The sequence below is a fragment of the Poecilia mexicana genome, unplaced genomic scaffold, assembly GCF_051168715.1.
Source record: "Poecilia mexicana isolate PSO_F unplaced genomic scaffold, ASM5116871v1 scaffold_22, whole genome shotgun sequence".
NCBI classification, from domain to species: domain Eukaryota; kingdom Metazoa; phylum Chordata; class Actinopteri; order Cyprinodontiformes; family Poeciliidae; genus Poecilia; species Poecilia mexicana.
The window spans coordinates 20,727,907-20,747,432 of record NW_028263391.1 but is presented as its reverse complement, the minus strand read 5'-3'; the positions used below and the strand labels follow the sequence as shown (position 1 = coordinate 20,747,432).

The 19,526-nt window shown below is 38.2% G+C and overlaps 1 protein-coding gene across 1 annotated transcript in view; it reads left to right on the top strand.

The window, feature by feature from the left end:
- unc79 (unc-79 homolog, NALCN channel complex subunit) overlaps nucleotides 1-19,526 on the top strand; it is a 56,240-nt gene that overhangs the window by 19,360 nt on the left and 17,354 nt on the right. The window contains 20 exon segments of the mRNA XM_088002852.1: nucleotides 648-877; nucleotides 968-1,139; nucleotides 1,744-1,974; nucleotides 2,433-2,623; nucleotides 3,716-3,839; nucleotides 4,785-4,925; nucleotides 5,762-5,977; nucleotides 6,331-6,558; nucleotides 7,290-7,431; nucleotides 7,898-8,010; nucleotides 8,085-8,233; nucleotides 9,271-9,428; nucleotides 11,919-12,100; nucleotides 12,912-13,113; nucleotides 13,189-13,371; nucleotides 15,802-15,870; nucleotides 17,129-17,466; nucleotides 17,558-17,740; nucleotides 18,411-18,573; nucleotides 19,171-19,320. Of these exon segments, the coding sequence (XP_087858978.1) occupies nucleotides 648-877; nucleotides 968-1,139; nucleotides 1,744-1,974; nucleotides 2,433-2,623; nucleotides 3,716-3,839; nucleotides 4,785-4,925; nucleotides 5,762-5,977; nucleotides 6,331-6,558; nucleotides 7,290-7,431; nucleotides 7,898-8,010; nucleotides 8,085-8,233; nucleotides 9,271-9,428; nucleotides 11,919-12,100; nucleotides 12,912-13,113; nucleotides 13,189-13,371; nucleotides 15,802-15,870; nucleotides 17,129-17,466; nucleotides 17,558-17,740; nucleotides 18,411-18,573; nucleotides 19,171-19,320 (3,565 nt within the window).

Below are 19,526 nucleotides of genomic sequence, written 5' to 3'. Positions count from 1 at the left end.
TGTATCTTTCTCTCGCACGTAGTCAACAGATTCCACATATTTTCTGTTTGTTGGTCTGCAAGCCATCCTGAGTTCGTTATGCACTGCGCATGCACGTGCCTGCTAAGATGACGCGGATCACTTCCTGTTTAGACTTGTTCACTTCCTACTTACAGAGCGGTCTCCAGTTTGCTTGGATCCACATTCTAACAGCACCGTAGTTCACCTTAATTGAACTGAGACCTAGGTTTTTAGGCGGATTAGAGTTTGATGCTTAAACCAATCGGACTTTCTAGACAAAGTTTGATTAAAGCGGACCAAACAGGGCTCAGATTTTGTGTTTTTGTGTGTCGCTGATGAATGTTTTGTCGTTGAACGCTGAATGAAGCTACTCTCCATCACATGACGGTTGTGTTAATTTGATCGGCAGCAGTGTATTCCTCTAATGGCGCCAGATTAGAGGCTGATCAGATTACCATGCCTCCCTTTTTATTTTTAGAAACCTCCAGCGACCAACGTGTGCTGTTTTCTCACTCGGATGTGCACAGGTTTCCAATCAGAGTAGTTAGCTGATTAAAAACAAAAAACGTGACGTATGGATTGGTTGTTCACATCAGAAATAAGCAGTCTTCGCCTCTTCCTCCTCCCGCTCCTCGTTTTCCTCGCAGAACTGCAGCTCTCATGTCAGGAGGGCCGTGGTCACCTGCTTCTCAGCCGGCTGCTGCGAGCGCCATGGCAACAGGCCCGTCCGCTACTGCAAGCGTTGCCATGTCAACCACCACAGCAGCGAGGTGGGGGCTGCGGCGGAGACCCATCTGTACCAGACCTCGCCCCCGCCCATCAACACGCGGGAGTGCGGCGCGGAGGAGCTGGTTTGCACGGTGGAAGCTGTCATTAGGTACACACCAGCTCTGCTGCGGCTCTGTGACGTGAAATCATGGAGGTGCGTTTTGTTTTCACTCCTCTTGCTCTCTTTGAATGCGTCCAGCCTTCTGAAGGAGGCAGAAATCTATGCAGAGCAGCGTGAGTTTGAGCTGAACAGGCGTCGTCAGATGGGCCTGTCCGCCTCCCACCACTCCCTGGACAACATCGAGTTTGACAACAAGGAGGACGACCAGCACGACCAGCGGCTCCTCAGTCAGTTCGGCATCTGGTTCCTGGTGCGTGTCAGCAGCAAGGGAGGGAGGGGCGATCACAAATAAAGATTAAATCCCTGATTTTTTTCCACACCAGATCCGATTTTTATCTTTTTTTTTTCTTCTCAAAACTACAAATGGCAGAATATATTTATAAAAAGTTATTAATTCATTTATCCCTTCTGTGTGTTGTACAATGGAGTATTAGACCCAGGCTGCAACTTACGATTATTTTAGCAATCAATTATTTGGATGATTAATCGATTAATTGGATAAACATATTTTTCATCTAACCACTTATGCTTATTCTATAATAATATTAGAAATAACTTTAAAAGCATTTTTGAATAAGAAAATAAACATTTTATTGCCTAAAGTGCAATAAAAGCATTCCTGTAGTGAACGTTTGATCATTTGTAGCAAAGGATGCATCTGCATATAAAAGCACTTTCTGCTTGACTTAACATCAATACAGTGTGGAGTTTGTTGAAAAAGCAAACCCATATTTTCCAAAAATTCAATCTACAAAACCAAAAATGTGATTAATCAATTAATCGATAGAATTTGATTAATCGCCTAGCCCTATACTCGTGTTACCTGCTGTGACTGGTTCTGATTGTGCGTTCAGGTGAGCCTGTGCACGCCCAATGAGAACACGCCTACGGAGAGCCTGGCGCGGCTCGTCAGCATGGTCTTCCAGTGGTTTCACTCCACTGCCTACATGATGGACGATGAAGTGGGAAGCCTAGTGGAGAAGCTGAAGCCACAGTTTGTCACAAAGTGGCTGAAGACGGTGTGTGAAGTGCGCTTTGACGTCATGGTCATGTGTCTGCTGCCTAAACCGGTCGAGTTCGCCAGGGTACGATCAACATAATGATCTTCATCAGCATCTTGCGTTCACTGCAAAAACAGAGTCTTACCAAGTATTTTTTGTCTGGTTTCCAGTCCAGATCTTTGTACAAAAATGTTTTTAAATTTATTTCTAATTTTTTTTTCTAAATGTCTTTCTCTTTCTCACTGTTTTTTTCAATGTCACATGCTGTTTTTATTTTAATTATGTGAAGCACTTTGAAATGCCTTGCTGCTGAAATGTGCTATACAAATAAACTTTGATTGATTGATTGATTGATTTGAAGCAATATAGTTTAAAGGTGACTTTCTAGAAAAATGTAGGAGCTTGTTTTAAGTCTTGAATATTGATTTAAAAAATTACTAGTTTACTAGTGTACTTATGATATTTGCTGTAGAAACAAGACAACAATGGTTAAGATTTTGTGCTTTTGCAGTGTTTTCTGACGCCAGTGTCTTCCCCCACAGGTGGGAGGTTACTGGGATAAGTCATGTAGCAAGGTGACGCAGCTGAAGGAGGGTCTGAACCGGATCCTGTGTCTGATACCTTACAATGTCATCAGTCAGCCGCTGTGGGAGTGTTTCATGCCGGAGTGGCTGGAGGCCATCCGCACCGAGGTGCCTGACAACCAGCTCAAAGAGTTCAGGGAGGTGCTCAGGTACAAACTTCTTCTGCTAACAGTTGTGTCACGATAACACATTTTGCAACAGTTATTGCAATAAACGATAATATTGTTGCTTTGAGACCATTTCCAAGTAATATAACAGTGATGGTATAACAATGCAAGAACGCATTCTCAAAGATCAACAAACTTTGAATTTTAATTGATTTAAATTTATTTAAATTCTAATTCCTTGTTTCATTGCTACACTGGCCAAAATTATCAAGCTGATAAGACTTTTTTTTCCCAATTGATTAAATAATCTACCATTTTTGCTAATTTTAAGGAATTATTGACTTAAAACAAGCTCCCATGTCTTGGCTAAAAGTTAATTGTAAGCTGGTTTTGTCTTATTTCAAGTGTAATAAGATATTTGAACTAGAAACTAGACCAGAAAAACTTGGTAAGATTTTGTTTTTTGTCGTGAAAAGACTTCTTGCATACAGTATTGGAGTACCATTACTCTTAAAATACACTGTGATACTTGAACATGCAATTTAAAATTATTTCCAGAACTCAACCGATTGTTTTTCTGCACAGTAAGGACAAGAAGTGTCCATTTGTTGTTTATTACCATATTTTTTGTACTCAGAAGTTGTGCTTTGTGCACTGTAAAAACACAAAATCTTACGAAGCATTTTTGTCTAGTTTCTAGTTCAAATTTCTTATTACACTTGAAATAAGATAAAGCTTTCTTAAAAAGTAACTTTTCAGCTTATTTTAAGTCAATAAGTCATAATTATTGAGTTAAAAATACTAGTTCTACTTTCAGATTCTTTCACTTGAAAAAGGAAAAATATTTTATTAAGCAGTTATTGACTTGAAACAAGTTTCTAACTCTTGCTGAAAAGTTACTTGTAAGTTATTTTTCTTTTATTTCAAGTGCACTAAAAACTAGAACGAATTTAGTTGGTCAGAGTTTGTGTTTTGCAGTAAATAAGACAACAAAAAAAACTTAAAAGTAGCTTTTCATCAAGATAAAGGAGCTTGTTTCGTCTTATCTTGAAACTTGACCAAAATACTTGGTAAGATTTCACGTTTTTGCAGTGTATGGACCTGATTTTCTGTTCTCCGCTCCTCTGCCTGCAGTAAGATGTTTGATATTGAGCTGTGCCCCCTGCCTTTCTCCATGGAGGAGATGTTCGGCTTCATCAGCTGCAGATTCTCTGGCTACCCGGCATCGGTGCAAGAGCAGGCTCTTCTGTGGCTGCATGTAAGAAACACACACGTCTGCTCTCCTCCTGCAGCTCCGTCCATGGCGAGTGTGAATTGAACAGGTTGTAACCGGGGCTGAGAGTCCGGTCGGGGGCCCTGCTGAATATGGATCTGGGTCACAGACTGAGACTGAAGGCGGCGGCGGGGGATTTGGGCTTTCATCCCATATGCACTCACTGCTTGCTGCTGCTACACGTGGAAGAGTTTCATGATTTCTGTCTCAGATTTTATCAAGAGATTACTTATATTTCCTCTCAGAAACTGGGTCAAAATCACATCGGAGAGCAGCTGCATGTTCAACAGACTTCATTTAAATTACAAATGTTATATTTATGTGTCGGGCTGCAACTTATTGTCTTATTTTAAGTGTACTAAAAGTATTTGAACTAGAAACTAGTCCAAAAATACTTGGTACTTGGAAAATACTTGACCTAACATTAATGCAATTTAGGGCTGATCTGTTAGTTTCTGGGTTTATAAACGGGTAGAAAAAGTTGCTTAAGAGATTTTGTTTTACAGAATTTGAACCAGGTGAAGCTAAAACTATGAAAAGTTGAGAAGTTTTGGCAAGAACATATTTACAGACAAATGTTTTTTTTTCTTTAAGGCAAAATGTATTTATTTTTTGCACAATTTTATAAATTATTGCTTTGAATGTGTTATTCTTTCAGTAAATGTCCTACTTTTGAGTGTTTGTACTCCTGTTAACGAGTAATTGATTAGTAAATTATAGGATGATTTATTGTAATAATTGATTAATCATGGTTAATCATTTCAGCCCTATTTGTCAGACATACTGCATGCTAGCCTTGTTTACAGACTAAACTATGTAAATATGGAATCACATTTTTTGATAAAAGTAAGTAGGACTCATATTTGTTCCTTCTTGAGATTTGCAGATGCTGAACGTTTGACTTGGTTTCTGTGTTTTGTTTGGACCAAGGTTCTGTCAGAGCTGGACATCGTTGTGCCTCTCCAGCTGCTGATCGGGATGTTCTCCGATGGCGTGAACTCGCTGAAGGAGCTGGCCAATCAGAGGAAGGCTCGCGCCTCCGACCTCTCTAGCAACACCGGCGCTCGCCGGGTGAGCAGGATTACTAACATCGACAAAAAGAACCAGATCAACTGGCAAATTAACCCACTTGTAACATGGAAAAATGTCTTTATTACAAGAAAAATAATCTACCAATTGAATAAGTTATTTTTTTGTTAATATTAAATGAATTATTTACTTAATATAAGCTCCTTTATCTTGCTGAAAACTTACTTATAAATTAGTTTTTTTATTACAAGTGTAATAAGATATTTGCACTAGAAACTAGACCAAAAATACTTGGTAAGATTTGGTGTGTTTTGAAGTGTGGTCTTAAAACGGTTAGATTTTTATTTTATTTGTTTAGATTTTCCAGATTTATACACAGAACCACACAAACATAACAATATGCAAAAAATATAAATAAATAGATAAGTAGATAATACAAAACAAGAAGAATTTACTTTAAATGACATCTTAAAAAGTAAAAAATAAATAAATAAATAAATAAATAAACAAATAAAGTGTCCAAAATATCTGCACTAAACTACTAGACCAAAAATACTTGGTAAGATTTTGTGTTTTTGCAGTGCAGGTTGCCCACATGTATTTTATTCTTGAGATATGTATTTTTATCACTCACTGGGATGTGCTGCCGGTTGCCACGGTAACCACCGCTCTCTAAAAATAGCCGTCTTGGAGGGGCTTAATTGGAATTGGCTGCGATGTGGCGTTGTGTCTGCATCCCTGCCAGCGAACGGCTCTTGATTTGTGCTGCTCAGGATTAAAGAACGTGTGTAAAAAAAAAAAGCAAAGACGGCTGAGACATGAAAGGTGAAAAATAAGCGTCGTTTCTGTTTGTCTGATGGGGGTCCGGCTTGTTTTAGGTGAGCGTCGTGTCGGATCCGGGCCGGCGCGGGCAGCACAACACCCTGAGCCCGTTCCCCAGCCCCTTCAGGAGCCCGTTCAGGAGCCCGCTGCGCTGCAGCCCCTTTAAGAACCTGGGTCACGCCACCGGGAACTGTGCCTTGGACCTGGACTGTGACGACGACGACATGAACCTCGGCTGTTTCATCCTCATGTTTGACCTCATATTAAAGCAGGTGACACATAAAAGCATTAATTTATTCTTGGGAGGTTTTATTCCAGTCCCAGTGTTAAATGTTCATTAGCATTTGTAGTTTATTGAGCTTTGAGAATGTGTTCCTGCATTATTATACCATTATATTATTTGAAAATGGTTTCAAAACAACAATATTATATTATCATGACAGGCCTAAATTAGGAAAATAGAGACAGAAAAAAAAGGCAATTATCCGGTTTCAGCTGAACGCAGTAGCTTAAATCCACACAGGCACATCTCAGTTCCAGCGCGGCCCACAGGTGGGATCTTTAAATTTGTGTCGCGCTCCACTTTCTGCCCCGTTACGTGTCTGTTTCCCCCATGCCGGCGCAGATGGAGCTGCAGGACGACGGTGTGATGCTGGGTCTAGACAGCAGCCTGGGGAAGGATATCGTCGGCATCATCAACAACGTCTTCCAGGCCCCCTGGGGCGGATCCCACACCTGCCAGAAGGATGAGAAGGCCCTTGAGTGTAGCCTGTGCCAATCCAGCATCTTGTGCTACCAGCTGGGCTGCGAGCTTCTGGAGAGGCTGACCCCCCGGGAGGAGATCCGCCTGGTGGTGAGACGCGCATAAATTAACCTTGCTTTATGTTAAAGCCCTAAAGACTCCTTGTCTCAAGCATCAGTACCTAAAATACCTCCATCTACCTGGATGTTGGGTAGTAACTAGTACTCTACTCAAATGACAGATTTGTAGTAACTAGTTACATTAACTTGAGTAATAAAGGATCGTTTCTCTAATTTGAGTCAAATTTATGAATTTGTAGTAACTAGTTACGTCTACCTGAGCAACTTTTTTGGAAAAAAATTATTTTTAGGAGTATTTTTACTGCATTGTACTTTTTACTTTTACTTGAGTAGTTTTATGAAGTATTTCTACTTTTACTTCAGTAGTTTTATGAAGTATTTCTACTTTTACTTGAGTAAAACTTCTGGATTTTGTACCCACTGAATGAAAAACAAACATTTTTGGTTTTAACCAAAAATTCACCAGACACAGACACACCAGCAGTTTTTGTTAAAGTGTTTTCTTGAAAGAATTCACCTGACTTTGTTATTGTGTTATTTATATAAATTATTTTTATTTTGATCTTTAAAATAGCAGCACAAAACACCAGGATTGAATCCCACATTTGACTGATTATTCAAACCATCTTTCAGCTTCTTCATTTAGTGACATTTTCCTGAAAAAGAGTTGGGAAAGTGAAGTTCAACTACAGTCTGATTACAAACGTCAAGACGTGATTCGTCTCGCAGGAGAAAAGAGTGAGACATTTTCTGTCTCTGTAGGAGCCGACGGACTGTTTGGAGGACACGCTGATCCCGTGTCAACCAGACTTCTCTCTCGGGACGAAAAATGGAAGCGAGGAAGGAGAAAACCATAGTGAGCCGAACAACGACAACCCCAACAACCATTCTCCTGAGAACCCAGGTCTGCACCAGTTTCACTGTGGCTGAATGGAAACAGAAACAACTTTATTTGTCACACTTAGATGCAGTTTATAGATGGAAAAAAGATTAAATCATGTCACCCACTTAATTCATGGGCCGTGATAAAACAAATTTGTTTGGTTCAGTTTCTCCATCCTCACTCAGGACTAATTACGGTTTGAACAAGATGAAGTAAAAGATCTCATAAAACATTTTGTCCCGATTTAAAGAAATTCAAAAGCAGATGAGAAACAGAGTCACTGATACGCATCAACCTCATAAAGTCCTCATATCTATTTTTAAGGTTGGAGAAAAGCTAATTTTAAGGTGGTCAGTTTTGCCAACATCGATGATCCAAAAAGCACAAATTTTATGTCCTTTTTTATTTTGTCTACTTTTTACAGTAAAAAGTCAAATGTAATAAACAAAAAAATATATAATTTACAGGAAATTTGTTTATTATTTAGTTGAATTGTGTTGAATCGTTTTCTTCCTTCCAGCCATGAAGAACAACTCTGACAAGAAGTTCTCCTACCAGCAGCTTCCTGTGTCCTTAAAGCTGATATACACCATCCTGCAGGTAGCTGCTCTGAACCAGTGCATGCTGGTTTGTGCATTTCGATTGTTAGTCATGGATTTCTGCTGTGTTGTCAGGAAATGTCCAAGTTTGAGGAGCCTGACATCTTGTTTAACATGCTGAACTGCCTGAAGATCCTGTGCCTGCATGGAGAGTGTCTGTACCTGGCCTGCAAGGATCACCCGCAGTTCCTGGCCTACATCCAGGAGAAGATGCTCATCCCCAGGTGCAGAAAGGACGTTGGTGTCCAAACTTTTTGGCATACGGGCCAGAAATGTCAAGTTCTAACTTCTCCAGGCTCCACAAAATTTTTTGTGCTTCTAACTATTTTATTTTGTTATTTTTACTCGCTAAATAAACAAAGAATATTTTGATGAAATGAGCAAAGCAGTCAGATATCTGTAGTTCTTTGTAGGCTTAAAACAAACAAGGGTCTTACAGGTTTGTCAGATTAAAACAAAGCAAAGCAGCAAATCATATCCTAAATTTTTCATCTTTTTCTGGATTTTTTTTTTGTCTCTTTTTAGCAACAAGAACAGTTTATGGCTCACTGCTGCTTTATTTTCCTGTGTGCATCCCCAGGTCTGCATTTTCATGAAAGCTACTGGATGTTTTTGGTCCCTATTACTCATAAATTAAATTAATAGTAAAACCCCAGATAAATACTTTTTTTTTTCCATTTAAAGATTTTAACCACCAAACCAAGTTTAGGCCATTCTTGAAATGTGAAATTTGTTCTTAGTGCCATGAATGGCCCGTTCTTTGGACACCCCTGTAGGCCTGTCACAATGAAAAATAAATAAATTAATTGCATGAAAAATTACAAGAAACTCATTAACTTTCATTTGCTTGATTTATTGTTTTTCTCTTTTCTTTCTCTTTTTACCAAAAACTGAATGACAAAAGTCTTCGGTCTCATCTATCGCTTTTTTTGAAAGATAATTTTGTTCACAAACTTCATAATTCATTTCGTTTGTTGTTATTCATTTTGGATGTTTCAAATGTCTTCTGGTTTCAGTGTTTAAATTTTCACTAGAATGGAAATTTTATTGATCCTTCAGAATGTATTCTTGCATTATCGTGCCATTATTGCTACTATATTGCTGGAAAATGGTCTCAAAACAACAATATTATCATTTATCGCAATAAGTTCTGGGACAATTTATCGTCCAGTAAAATCTGTTATTGTGACCGGCCTGCAGCCGCGGTCGGTCTGGTTGGTTTCGGATCGCTCTGTGACTCCTGGTGCATTCTGTGTTTCAGCCTGTGGTCGATGCTGAAGTCCGAGTTCTGCCAGCTGGCCTCGCTGGCCGTGCCGCAGCTCCTCCACGCGCTCTCGCTGTCCCACGGAGCCGACATCTTCTGGAAGCTCATCAACACGAATTTCAACAGCAAAGACTGGAAAATACGCTTTGAAGCTGGTGAGACGGCTTGATTTTCAGTGTCCTAATCCTTACTGACGTCAAAATATATATATTATGCAATATTTTCCCTGCACAGGAAGTTGCGAATTAGTAAACTTGTGTTTTTATGACCCATTTTGCCAAATGAGACGTTTTAGGATTTAGAGCTGAAACTTAAAGTTATTCTGATGATTTCACTTAACATAAAGTGTAGGGCTGATCCGTTGTCTATTTTTGATTAACTGATCAATAGTTGGTTAGTAAAAAGTGCTTAAACAGATTTGTGGCTAAAATTTTGCCTGTTGAGATTTTTTTTCCATCTTAAATGCAAAATTGTTATATTTTTTGTACAGTTTTGGCTTAATTACTGCTTTGACTCTTTTGTTCTTTCATCAAATTTCCCTTTTTTGTGTCAATACTCCAGTTAATGATTAATCGATTAGTAAATTAGTTGAGGATAATTTTAATAAACGATTAATCACGATTAAGCCGATTATTTGTGTCAGTCCTATTAGGTTAGTAAGTAATAATGGTTATCCTGCCTTAAGGCAGATGGAGAGCAGCTTTACAATGTTGACACAAAGCACCAGGCAAATGATACGGTGACAGTAGATATCTGGGTTTATTGGAAATAAGTAGAAGTAACACAAAAAATCAGCAACACTACAGAAAAAGATGAGTTTTGGAATTTATTAAATAAGACTTTCTAAGCAGAAACTACGTATTTATCTAAAGGTTGTGTCAGGAATTATAAATGTACACATGTTGGCATTATTTTCTAATACATTTCAGTCAAGGGCGTAGGTTCGGTCTAAGTTTTGGTGGGGACCTTGACACCCCCCCGCCCCCCCGCAGGACAGTGAAATGCCCAAGAGCACCGAACATTTTTGAGAAGGGGGGGGGGAAACCACATTGGCTTAATAACCCCCTCCCCCCAACCATAACCATATCATACATCTTGTGTATACAACCAGATACAGTCATACTCAGCAGATCAGTTCAAGAACACTTTACTTTTTCCTTTACAAAATTCAGCAAACGTTACAAGTAAGATCAAAAGAAATATCCTCTGGATACAGCAAACACAATTGCAGATAAGAAGAAATCAATAATAAAAGAAAAAAGAAAAAATATTACATAATTAACAGACCTATTCTACCTCACATTCAGTGCTGACCTTACTAAACACCGGACTTTACAACAAATGCGTTGCGTGATAGATATCTAACTTATGGGTCCACTCACTGTACTTACAGCCGACGTAGCGAAATAACTTCTAATGTCTGTCCTTTTCTTTTTTGGTGGCGACATGGTCTCGGAGACTCAGAAGGAGACGCGTGTGCCCAGCTAGCCGCCGCCTTTTGCAGCTAATCAAAGAACGTCCGACGATTCAACTGACTCCCCCTCCCCCCACCCCCCGACAGCACCGTCGACACACGGTCTCGGAGGCTCATAATAAATGTCAAACTAAGAAGCTTCCGTTCCGCGCACCGCCTGTTGCTGCTAATCAAAGATCGTAGATCCACGTTCTTTGAGCCAATATGGCAAAAATTGGTCGGGACTTTTTCATATCCCGTGAATATTGGTCGGGACATGTCCCTACCGTCCCTACCCAAACCTACGCCCATGATTTCAGTCTTAAATGGCACCAACAGGCTTTCAACCCGCTGCCTAAACTCAATTGTTCTCCCATACTGACACCTAGTGGTCAACATGAGATTTTCAAATTTTTCTAAAGCAGTGATTCTCAAAGTGAGGACAAAACTCCCTCCAGCGTATAAAACGTTCAATGATTGCACTTGTGTGAGATTTACAACATCTGCCTTTAAAAAATATATTTTTGGAAATACGTGAAATTAAATACAGGTTCTCCATGTTTTTCTGTTTCCAGATTCCCCCAACCAATTGATGAGAATGACTTTGTTTCTCAGAAAGCCTTTGTTTTGTTTTTTTATTGTTTTTTATTTTTTTTTTATTTTTAGATTGAAGTGTTGTGTGTTGATTTTTGAGATCTTTAAGTCTATTTCATGTTGTGTAGCAGGTGTTATTCAAATGGTTTCTTGATTCTACTGGTCACTTTAAAATTATAAAAATAAAAATACATTGGTACGTTTAATTCAGCACAGCTAAATCAGCGCTATTAAAATGAAACATTAGCAGCTTGTCGAGTGTCTATATTTTAAACCGCATAAAATGCATTTTGCATCCCACACCGGACTTAATTTAAAAATTTGGACTGTTACTCTTCTGGCTCTGCCACCATCTTTGTTTCTGTATAAATAGCTCCGTTTATGGATGGCTAAAGATGACCAGCTGCGCCCTCTGCTGGATGGCGGCCGAACTACAACACTAAAAGGACGTTTAAGTGGATGTTTTAATCAGTTGGAATAAATTTAATAAATCTAATAAATCATTCATTGACTGATTATTAATTCTTTGTGTCTCTAGCTTGTGGTAGCTTTTTTCCTCTTATTCAGTTTGTTCCTGATAATTTTTCTTTCTCTGTAGTCGAGAAGGTGGCGGTGCTGTGTCGTTTTCTGGACATCAGCGCTGTGACCAAAAACCACCTGCTGAAGTACTCTTTAGCCCACGCTTTCTGCTGCTTCCTGGCCTCCGTGGAGGACGTCAACCCTTCGGTGGCCACCAGGGCCAGACTGCTGCTGGACACCATCAAGAGGCCGGCGCTGCAGGTCAGCCAATAGCAGAAAATAACTGATATGTAGGAAACATTGGGGTCACTTGTTCCTATTTTGAAGTTGTGCAAATCAAATGTTTGTCACAACTAATGTCCCAAGTTTTTAATATTTTCTGAGGAACTATTTGTGTAAATTTATGTGCTGTTTCAATGCTTATAAAGACTAGAAGTGTCTATTTTTTGTGATGATTCACCTTTTTGTCAAATTGCTTAAAGGAAGAGGTGGACAGAGTACCCAAAAATTGTACTCAAGTAAATGTAAAAAGTAGCCAGCCAAGAAATTACTCAAGTAACAGTAAACAAGTACTTGGTAAAAAGTCTACTCAAGTACTGGGTAACTGGCCAAATGATCAATCATTTAATATTTAAAAATGAAATAATATAAAAGTATAAAGTTAAGTGGAAATTTTGGTATTAATTATTAATTCATATCAGTATCAAAAAATAACAAAATCAGGCAAAAGAAAATCAGTTTCTTTCAATAAAAAACTTATAAACTTTAACAAAAACTGCAAATGTGTGTCTGTGTCTGGTGATTTTTTTGTTAAAATATGTTTATTTTTCATTCAGTGGGTAGAAGATCCAGAAATTTTACTCAAGTAAGAGTAGAAATACTTCATAATAAAATTACTCAAGCAACAGTAAAAAGTACACCATAGTAAAAATACTCCTAAAAGTAAATTTTCTAAAAAGTTGTGGAAGTAAACGCAACTAGTTACTACCCATTTTGATCTTAGTGTGTGAACGTCTTGATCATTACTGAATAATGATTCTTTGTTGTGTTTGTGGACCTGTTGGCTCTGCAGGGTTTGTGTCTGTGTCTGGACTTCCAGTTTGACACCGTCGTCAGGGATCGGCCCATCATTCTCAGCAAACTTCTCCTGCTGCACTTCCTGAAGAAAGACATTCCTGCTCTGAGCTGGGAGTTTTTCGTCAACCGCTTTGAGACGCTATCGCTGGAGGCTCAGCTGCACCTGGACTGCAACAAGGAGTTTCCCTTCCCCACTAGTACGTAGCTGTCACGCTTGATGAATCACAGCCCATCGTCTTTACAGATTAAGGTTTCTCTTTTCTTTTTCATAGCGATCACAGCTGTGCGAACCAATGTGGCGAACCTGAGCGACGCGGCGATGTGGAAGATACGGCGGGCGCGTTTCGCCAGGAACCAGCAGAAGAGCGTGCGCTCGCTACGCGACAGCGTGAAGGGAGGCCAGGAGGAATCGAAACGCACCTTTTCCCTCCCAGAGTCGCTGAGCAACCGACTTCGTGAGTAGAACAAGACGATACGTCTGACCTTTGACCTCACTGCACTGAAACCAGCAGTCACCCTCTGTCAGCAAGGACCTTTAAAGACACAGGAGTCCTACAAGCAGAGCTGAGTAACTAGAAACATTTACAGTTACATTTACTTGAGTAAGTTTTTAGGAAAAAATGACTTTTAGGAGTATTATTACTACATTTTACTTTTACTGGAGTAATTTTATTATAAAGTATCACTACTCTTACTTGAGTAAAATTTGTGCACTTGGTGTCTGTATCTAAAGCATTTTCGGTCTTTTCTTCATTCTGTGCTCACAGTTTGTAGAGTATCCAGACATTTTACTGGAGTAAAAGAAAGTAGTAGTAAAACTACTTATATAAGAACACTTTTTCCCAAAACGTTACTCAAGGAAATTTAACTGAGTAAATGTAACTAGTTGTTACTACTCTGCTCAAATGACTAGAAGTTGTAGTAACTAGTTACATTTACTTACAGTAACTTTTTGGGGAAAAAATACTTTCAGGAGTATTTTTACGATGTTTTACTTGTGTAATTTTATTATGAACTATCGCTATTTTTACTTATGTAAAATTTATACAAATAAACTGCAGGTGTGTCTGTGTCTCAGTCATTTTTTTTTTTTCTTCATTCTGTGAAGTTGCTTACAGTGGTTAGAGTATCCAAACATTTTACTCAAATAAAAGTAAAAAGTACAATGTAGTAAAACTACTTATAAAAGTAATTTTTTCCCCAAAAAGTTACTCAAACAAATGTGACTGAGTCTACTCAACTGACTCCTGAGTTGGTAATCAGTTACATTTACTTTTTTACCTTTACTTGAGTAACTTTTTGGGGGAAAAAACAAACTTTTACGAGTATTTTACTATGCTGTGCTTTTTACTTTTACCTGAGTACTTTCAGAATGAAGTATTGCTACTTTTACTTGAGTAAAATTTCTCGTTATTCAACCAACTGTGAGAAACTTCACTTAATAAAGAACAAGTTTGTTTTAAAACACTTGCAGTTTTTGTTAAAGTTTAATAAATTTGAAACATTTTTCTTTTTCCTGATTTTGTCATTTAACTTTGTGTTATATATAGCTAACACAGTAGCATAATATTATTTTATTTAAAATGATTCAAATTGTTTATTTGCATCTTTTTGTGTGTTTTTTTTAATATTGTGTAAAAAAAAAAAAGCTTCAGGGGTCAAATAAAAACTCAGCAGAATTTTCCAAATTTTGTACCTGATTAATCTGATAGTTGATTAATTGATTAATCAATTAGTTACTAACAATTACACTGATAATTAGCACCTAAAGATTACTAAAATAATCATTAGTTGCAGCTGCAATGTTCTGGGATGAGTTCATATAGCCAATAAAGTTTCTCCAAACTATTGATAATATTGATTCCAAGTCTGTATCAGTATTAAATAAATACTAGCATTTTAAGATCTGAGCAAAGCACACAGTTCAAGTGAAAAGTCCCAGTAGAGTTAAGAAAAATTAATGTTTACATTCTATAAGAGTTGGACTGAAAGGCTCTTTCCTTGCGTGCAAACATGTGGCGACTGGAAAGCATCTAATGGTTTTTAATGGTTTTTATGGAGAACTGGTGACTTCCCCAGAGGCAGCTCCAGTTCCCACTGAGAGCTTTGGACATTTTCCCTCCCTTACTCTTCTCCTCTAGCTTAGAAGGTCTTGGAAATAAATCCTTTAAACTCTGAAAACACATCTCTAAGAAAACCTTAGTTACTGTACATTTGTTCAGGCTGCATCAAGTTTCTCACTGATAATTTCCTTTAAAGCAATTTTTATTCTCCACTGTGTGAATGTACTCATATTAATGGCCGATTTCTTCTTAATGTTTTCTTGTCAGATTACATTGCTTTATTAATTTTGACCAAGCAGGAGTAACTTAATTTAAAAATAAAAAGCTATGACTTTTTAAATGCACATTAAAACATTGAAGGGAGTTGTTTTTTTCTCATTTATTTAGAATAATGACATTTTTAAAAATCCTAGACTTTTAGTTTTAAGTTTCTGTCTTTGTTGCTGATTTCTGTTTTAATCCTGTGTATTTCTGTGATTGACATCTGATAAATATCTGTTTTGAGTTTTTTCTGTTACAATAATCACTATTTGTTTCCACATTTTATCTGAGCAAAGTCCAAGCACATTTTTTAAGGTTGATCTTTTTTACCGAGTTTGTGATGCTGTTTGTTTTTAACATAGAAAGGATTTCCTTCCTTGCCATTCATTTACAAACACTCTGACTTGTATGGACATGTCATGGTTTTTGTCTTTAATCAGATATGTTTTCATTTGCAACGTATGGTTTTGTTTTTGTAATCACATGTTCGCAGATCATGTGTCCAGTTCCATCGCTTCCTGTACATTTTCCTAAATTTTGTTCTTCATCTGTGGTTTTTAGCACTAAGGCTTACAAGGCAAGAGCAATCTGCACCGGCACTTGGAGATATGTTAGAGAAAGTCCTACCAGGTAAACTACAACCCAGATCCGAAACATACAACTAATATATTGTATCATATTGTGGAGAAACCAAGTCGTTCAGTCTAACATTTAAAAGTGAAAATAATTTTAATTAAGCTTAGGGATGCAACAATTAATTAACTTACGATTAATTGTCGGTTAATTGTTAGATTAAAATTAGTTCTGTCAGTGTTGTAGTTTGGCCGCCACCCATTAGAGGGCGCCGCTGGTCATTCTTAAGCGGAGCCGTTGATGCAGAAACAAAGATGGCGGCGGGGTGAAGAGAAATGGTTCGAACAGAGTTTGGGATTCAAAATGCACTTTATGCGTTTCTGTTTTGAAATAGAAACACTCGAAATGCTTCTTAAGCGACAACTTATCAACTAAAAATTAATGATGTGCTACGAAGGCGAGGATGTGATTACAGAAAAACGAAAAAAAGAACATATGTAATAAAATGGCTAAAATAACATGGCGCCAAGAAGCGCAGATGACTTTTAGGGCTGTGGTGAGTTAAAACTCTTCTTGAAGCGAAGTTTTAACATTTCTTTATATGATACTTCTGTATGAACGTCTCTCTATTCATGGAGAATTATGTGTTTCAAATATTTCATCTATTTTTCTATTCAGCAATAGAAAAATCGAGGTTAATTTTTTGTTTTATTTTATGAGAAACCTACAATTTTCTGTTATTCAGTCAGTATTTAATACAGCTGAAACACAATAATGTTTTTTTTTAAATTCAGAATATTATGAAAATCTTCTGGAAAGTGTCTACCTTCTTGACACAAGAAAAATATCTGTTTAAGAAAATGACTGCTTGCGTGTGCATGCTTCTTTCTTTCTTTCTTTCTTTCTTTCTTTCTTTCTTTCTTTCTTTCTTTCTTTCTATTCAGTCATACTGAATTACTTAAAATTGATATATTTCATCAACTTTATCTGTTATTTGTATTATTAATATTTAACACCTTAGATGGAGTAGCTTGTCAAGGAATAAGCAATTTTCCCCTGGGGATCTAATCTATTCTATTCTAAATGACTTGAGTTTTAAGATATAAAACAAAAATATTTAAGATGTGCTCCTTTGCGAACAGATTGCTGCTCATTTGTTTTTCTTTCCCATTTCCACACCCCATAAACTCTGTGTTTATGCTCCATGATGGTGTCTCCATTATCCCTGAACAGGTTGAGTTGACTCCCCCACCTCTGTGCTGTTACGCCCCTCCCCACCCCGCTGCTGCTCCCTACCCTCCCCTCCTCCCTGTAGCACGCTTCCTCCTGCACTTTAACCCTGACGCTTCAGCACCTCTTACAGGCCAGACTCCTTCTCCTGAGGACGACACCCTAATCAGAGACCTGCTGCCCGAAGACGCCGGCATCGACCACCAGACGGTTCACCAGCTCATCATGGTGCTCATGAAATTCATGGCCAAAGACCAGAGCAGCGCCGACGCTGACATCAGCAGTGCCAAGGCGTTCAACACCGTGAAGAGGCACCTGTACGTGCTGCTGGGTTACGACCAACAGGAAGGCTGCTTCATGATCGCACCTCAGAAGATGCGAACCTCCACCTGCTTCAACGCCTTCATTGCTGGGATTGCACAAGTGACTGAAATCCGATTTAATTTCCCACTTTTGCATCACTTCATTGTGTTTGAATTGTAAACAATGTGAGTCTGACTGTGGTTTTCTTCAGGTGATGGATTATAATATCGGTTTGGGAAAGCAGCTGCTCCCCCTGGTGGTCCAGGTGTTGAAGTACTGCGCTTGTCCGCAGCTCAGACACTATTTTCAGCAGCCGCCACGATGCTCTTTGTGGGCTTTGAAGCCGCATATTCGGCAGATGTGGCTCAAAGCCCTGCTTGTTATCCTCTACAAGGTATTTCTACAAGAAAAATATAGAGCACAGAAGTCATTTACAGTCATGGTTTCTTAAACTGAAGTATCGCAATAATTATATATTCCAATTCAATATTTTCAACCCATTTTTTTAAAATCACAATTTAGCAAAAAAGTTGCATGAATAACTCTTGATATTTTAAAATAGCACTTTTTTATAACAGTTTTAAACTATTAAAAAAAATTATCTTCACAAGCTTCCCAGTAGTTTTTGGTAATTTGATAAGTTTGAGTTACAGTCAAAGTGAGGAAAAAAATATTGCCTGTTTTATTTTGTTTGATAATTTCTGGTTTCAACCATATTTATTCAGCACCCTCCACATTTAAATAAAATAAATTAAACATTTATTGCAGGAGCAAAATCTCCAAATGAATATTTCAGAAAAATTACAACCTCTAAAAGTTTACAAAATTACTGGTTGTACTGTTATTGGCACAAAATAACAAGTAATAAAATATATTTTAATTGATATTCTTCATGTTGATTTCAACATTTTATTTAACATGATGAGGCGAGTCCAAAAATCCATAGAAATAGAAGAAAATGAATGAAAAAGTCAGGAAACAGCAAATATCTTCAGTCAGAAAAATTAGAAACTTTAACCAGGGTGGACTTCTGAACTTCAGAGCATGTACTTGATGTGTTGCAGTACCCTTATCGAGAGATGGATGGCAGTAAAGTGGTGCTTCACCTGGTGCACATCACCATCAACACCCTGAACGCTCAGTACCACAGCTGCCGTCCGCATGCCGCTGCCGGGCCGCTTTACAGCGACAACTCCAACATAAGCCGCTACAGCGAGAAGGAGAAAGGTAAAAAAAGAAACACGTTAACTCGTAGCTAATAACTACTGATTCTTAGATTGTGAAGCAGACAGCAGCCTGTGAATTTTTCTAACATATTTAGGTATATGTGGATATTTAACAACAAAATGAAGACCTTTTGAGATTTTCTGTAAGACCGACAGACCCCAGCCAAATCCAGCCTGTTACCTAGCAACCCAAGCAAAACTCCAGCACACTTGGTCAGCTGGTTTTACCAATGTACAATGGCTGCTGAAAAAGACAAGTGTTTTATTGTTGACACTTACCAGAAACCATTTGCTGCATTCTTGTTGGCTGTACAGGAGGCTCCACTTCTGCTTTTCAAATCTGTAGTATAGTCACTCATCATTTTGCAGACATTTTCACGTGTGAGTGTAAACGTTGAGTTGGAGGCCGTGACCAGAAGCAGCTTATTTGGATTTAAAGTGACAGGAGGAATGAAGGACTAAAATCTCATTATCTAAAATTATTTTGTGCAAAAACGTAATGAACATGTTTTGTATCACCATGGACCAATCCTAACCTGTTCAAGGAAGTATAATAGATCATCTTTGATAAATGTCCTGTATTGTTTCTCTACGTCAGAGGAAGACAGCGTCTTTGATGAGTCAGACGTCCATGACACTCCAACTGGAGCTGCCAACAGGGAGTCCCAGACATTTTTTGCCCGTTTGAAAAGGATTGGAGGCAGCAAGTCTGTGAAGTATCAGCCAGTGGAGCTGAACGCCAAGAGAAGTAAGAAGTTTTCACCTTTATAAACCACATAAGTAGCCGCGTTTGCAAATGTTTGTCTATATTCTGCTGTTGTTGAAATACAAAAGCACGATTTTGCAACTGTGGTGTTTCTGTTAAATAAGAAATAAAATTAAAATCACACGTAAATAAGCTTGTTTACGTGATAAGTCATTAAAAATAGCAGCAGTGATGGATGATTCAGCCAT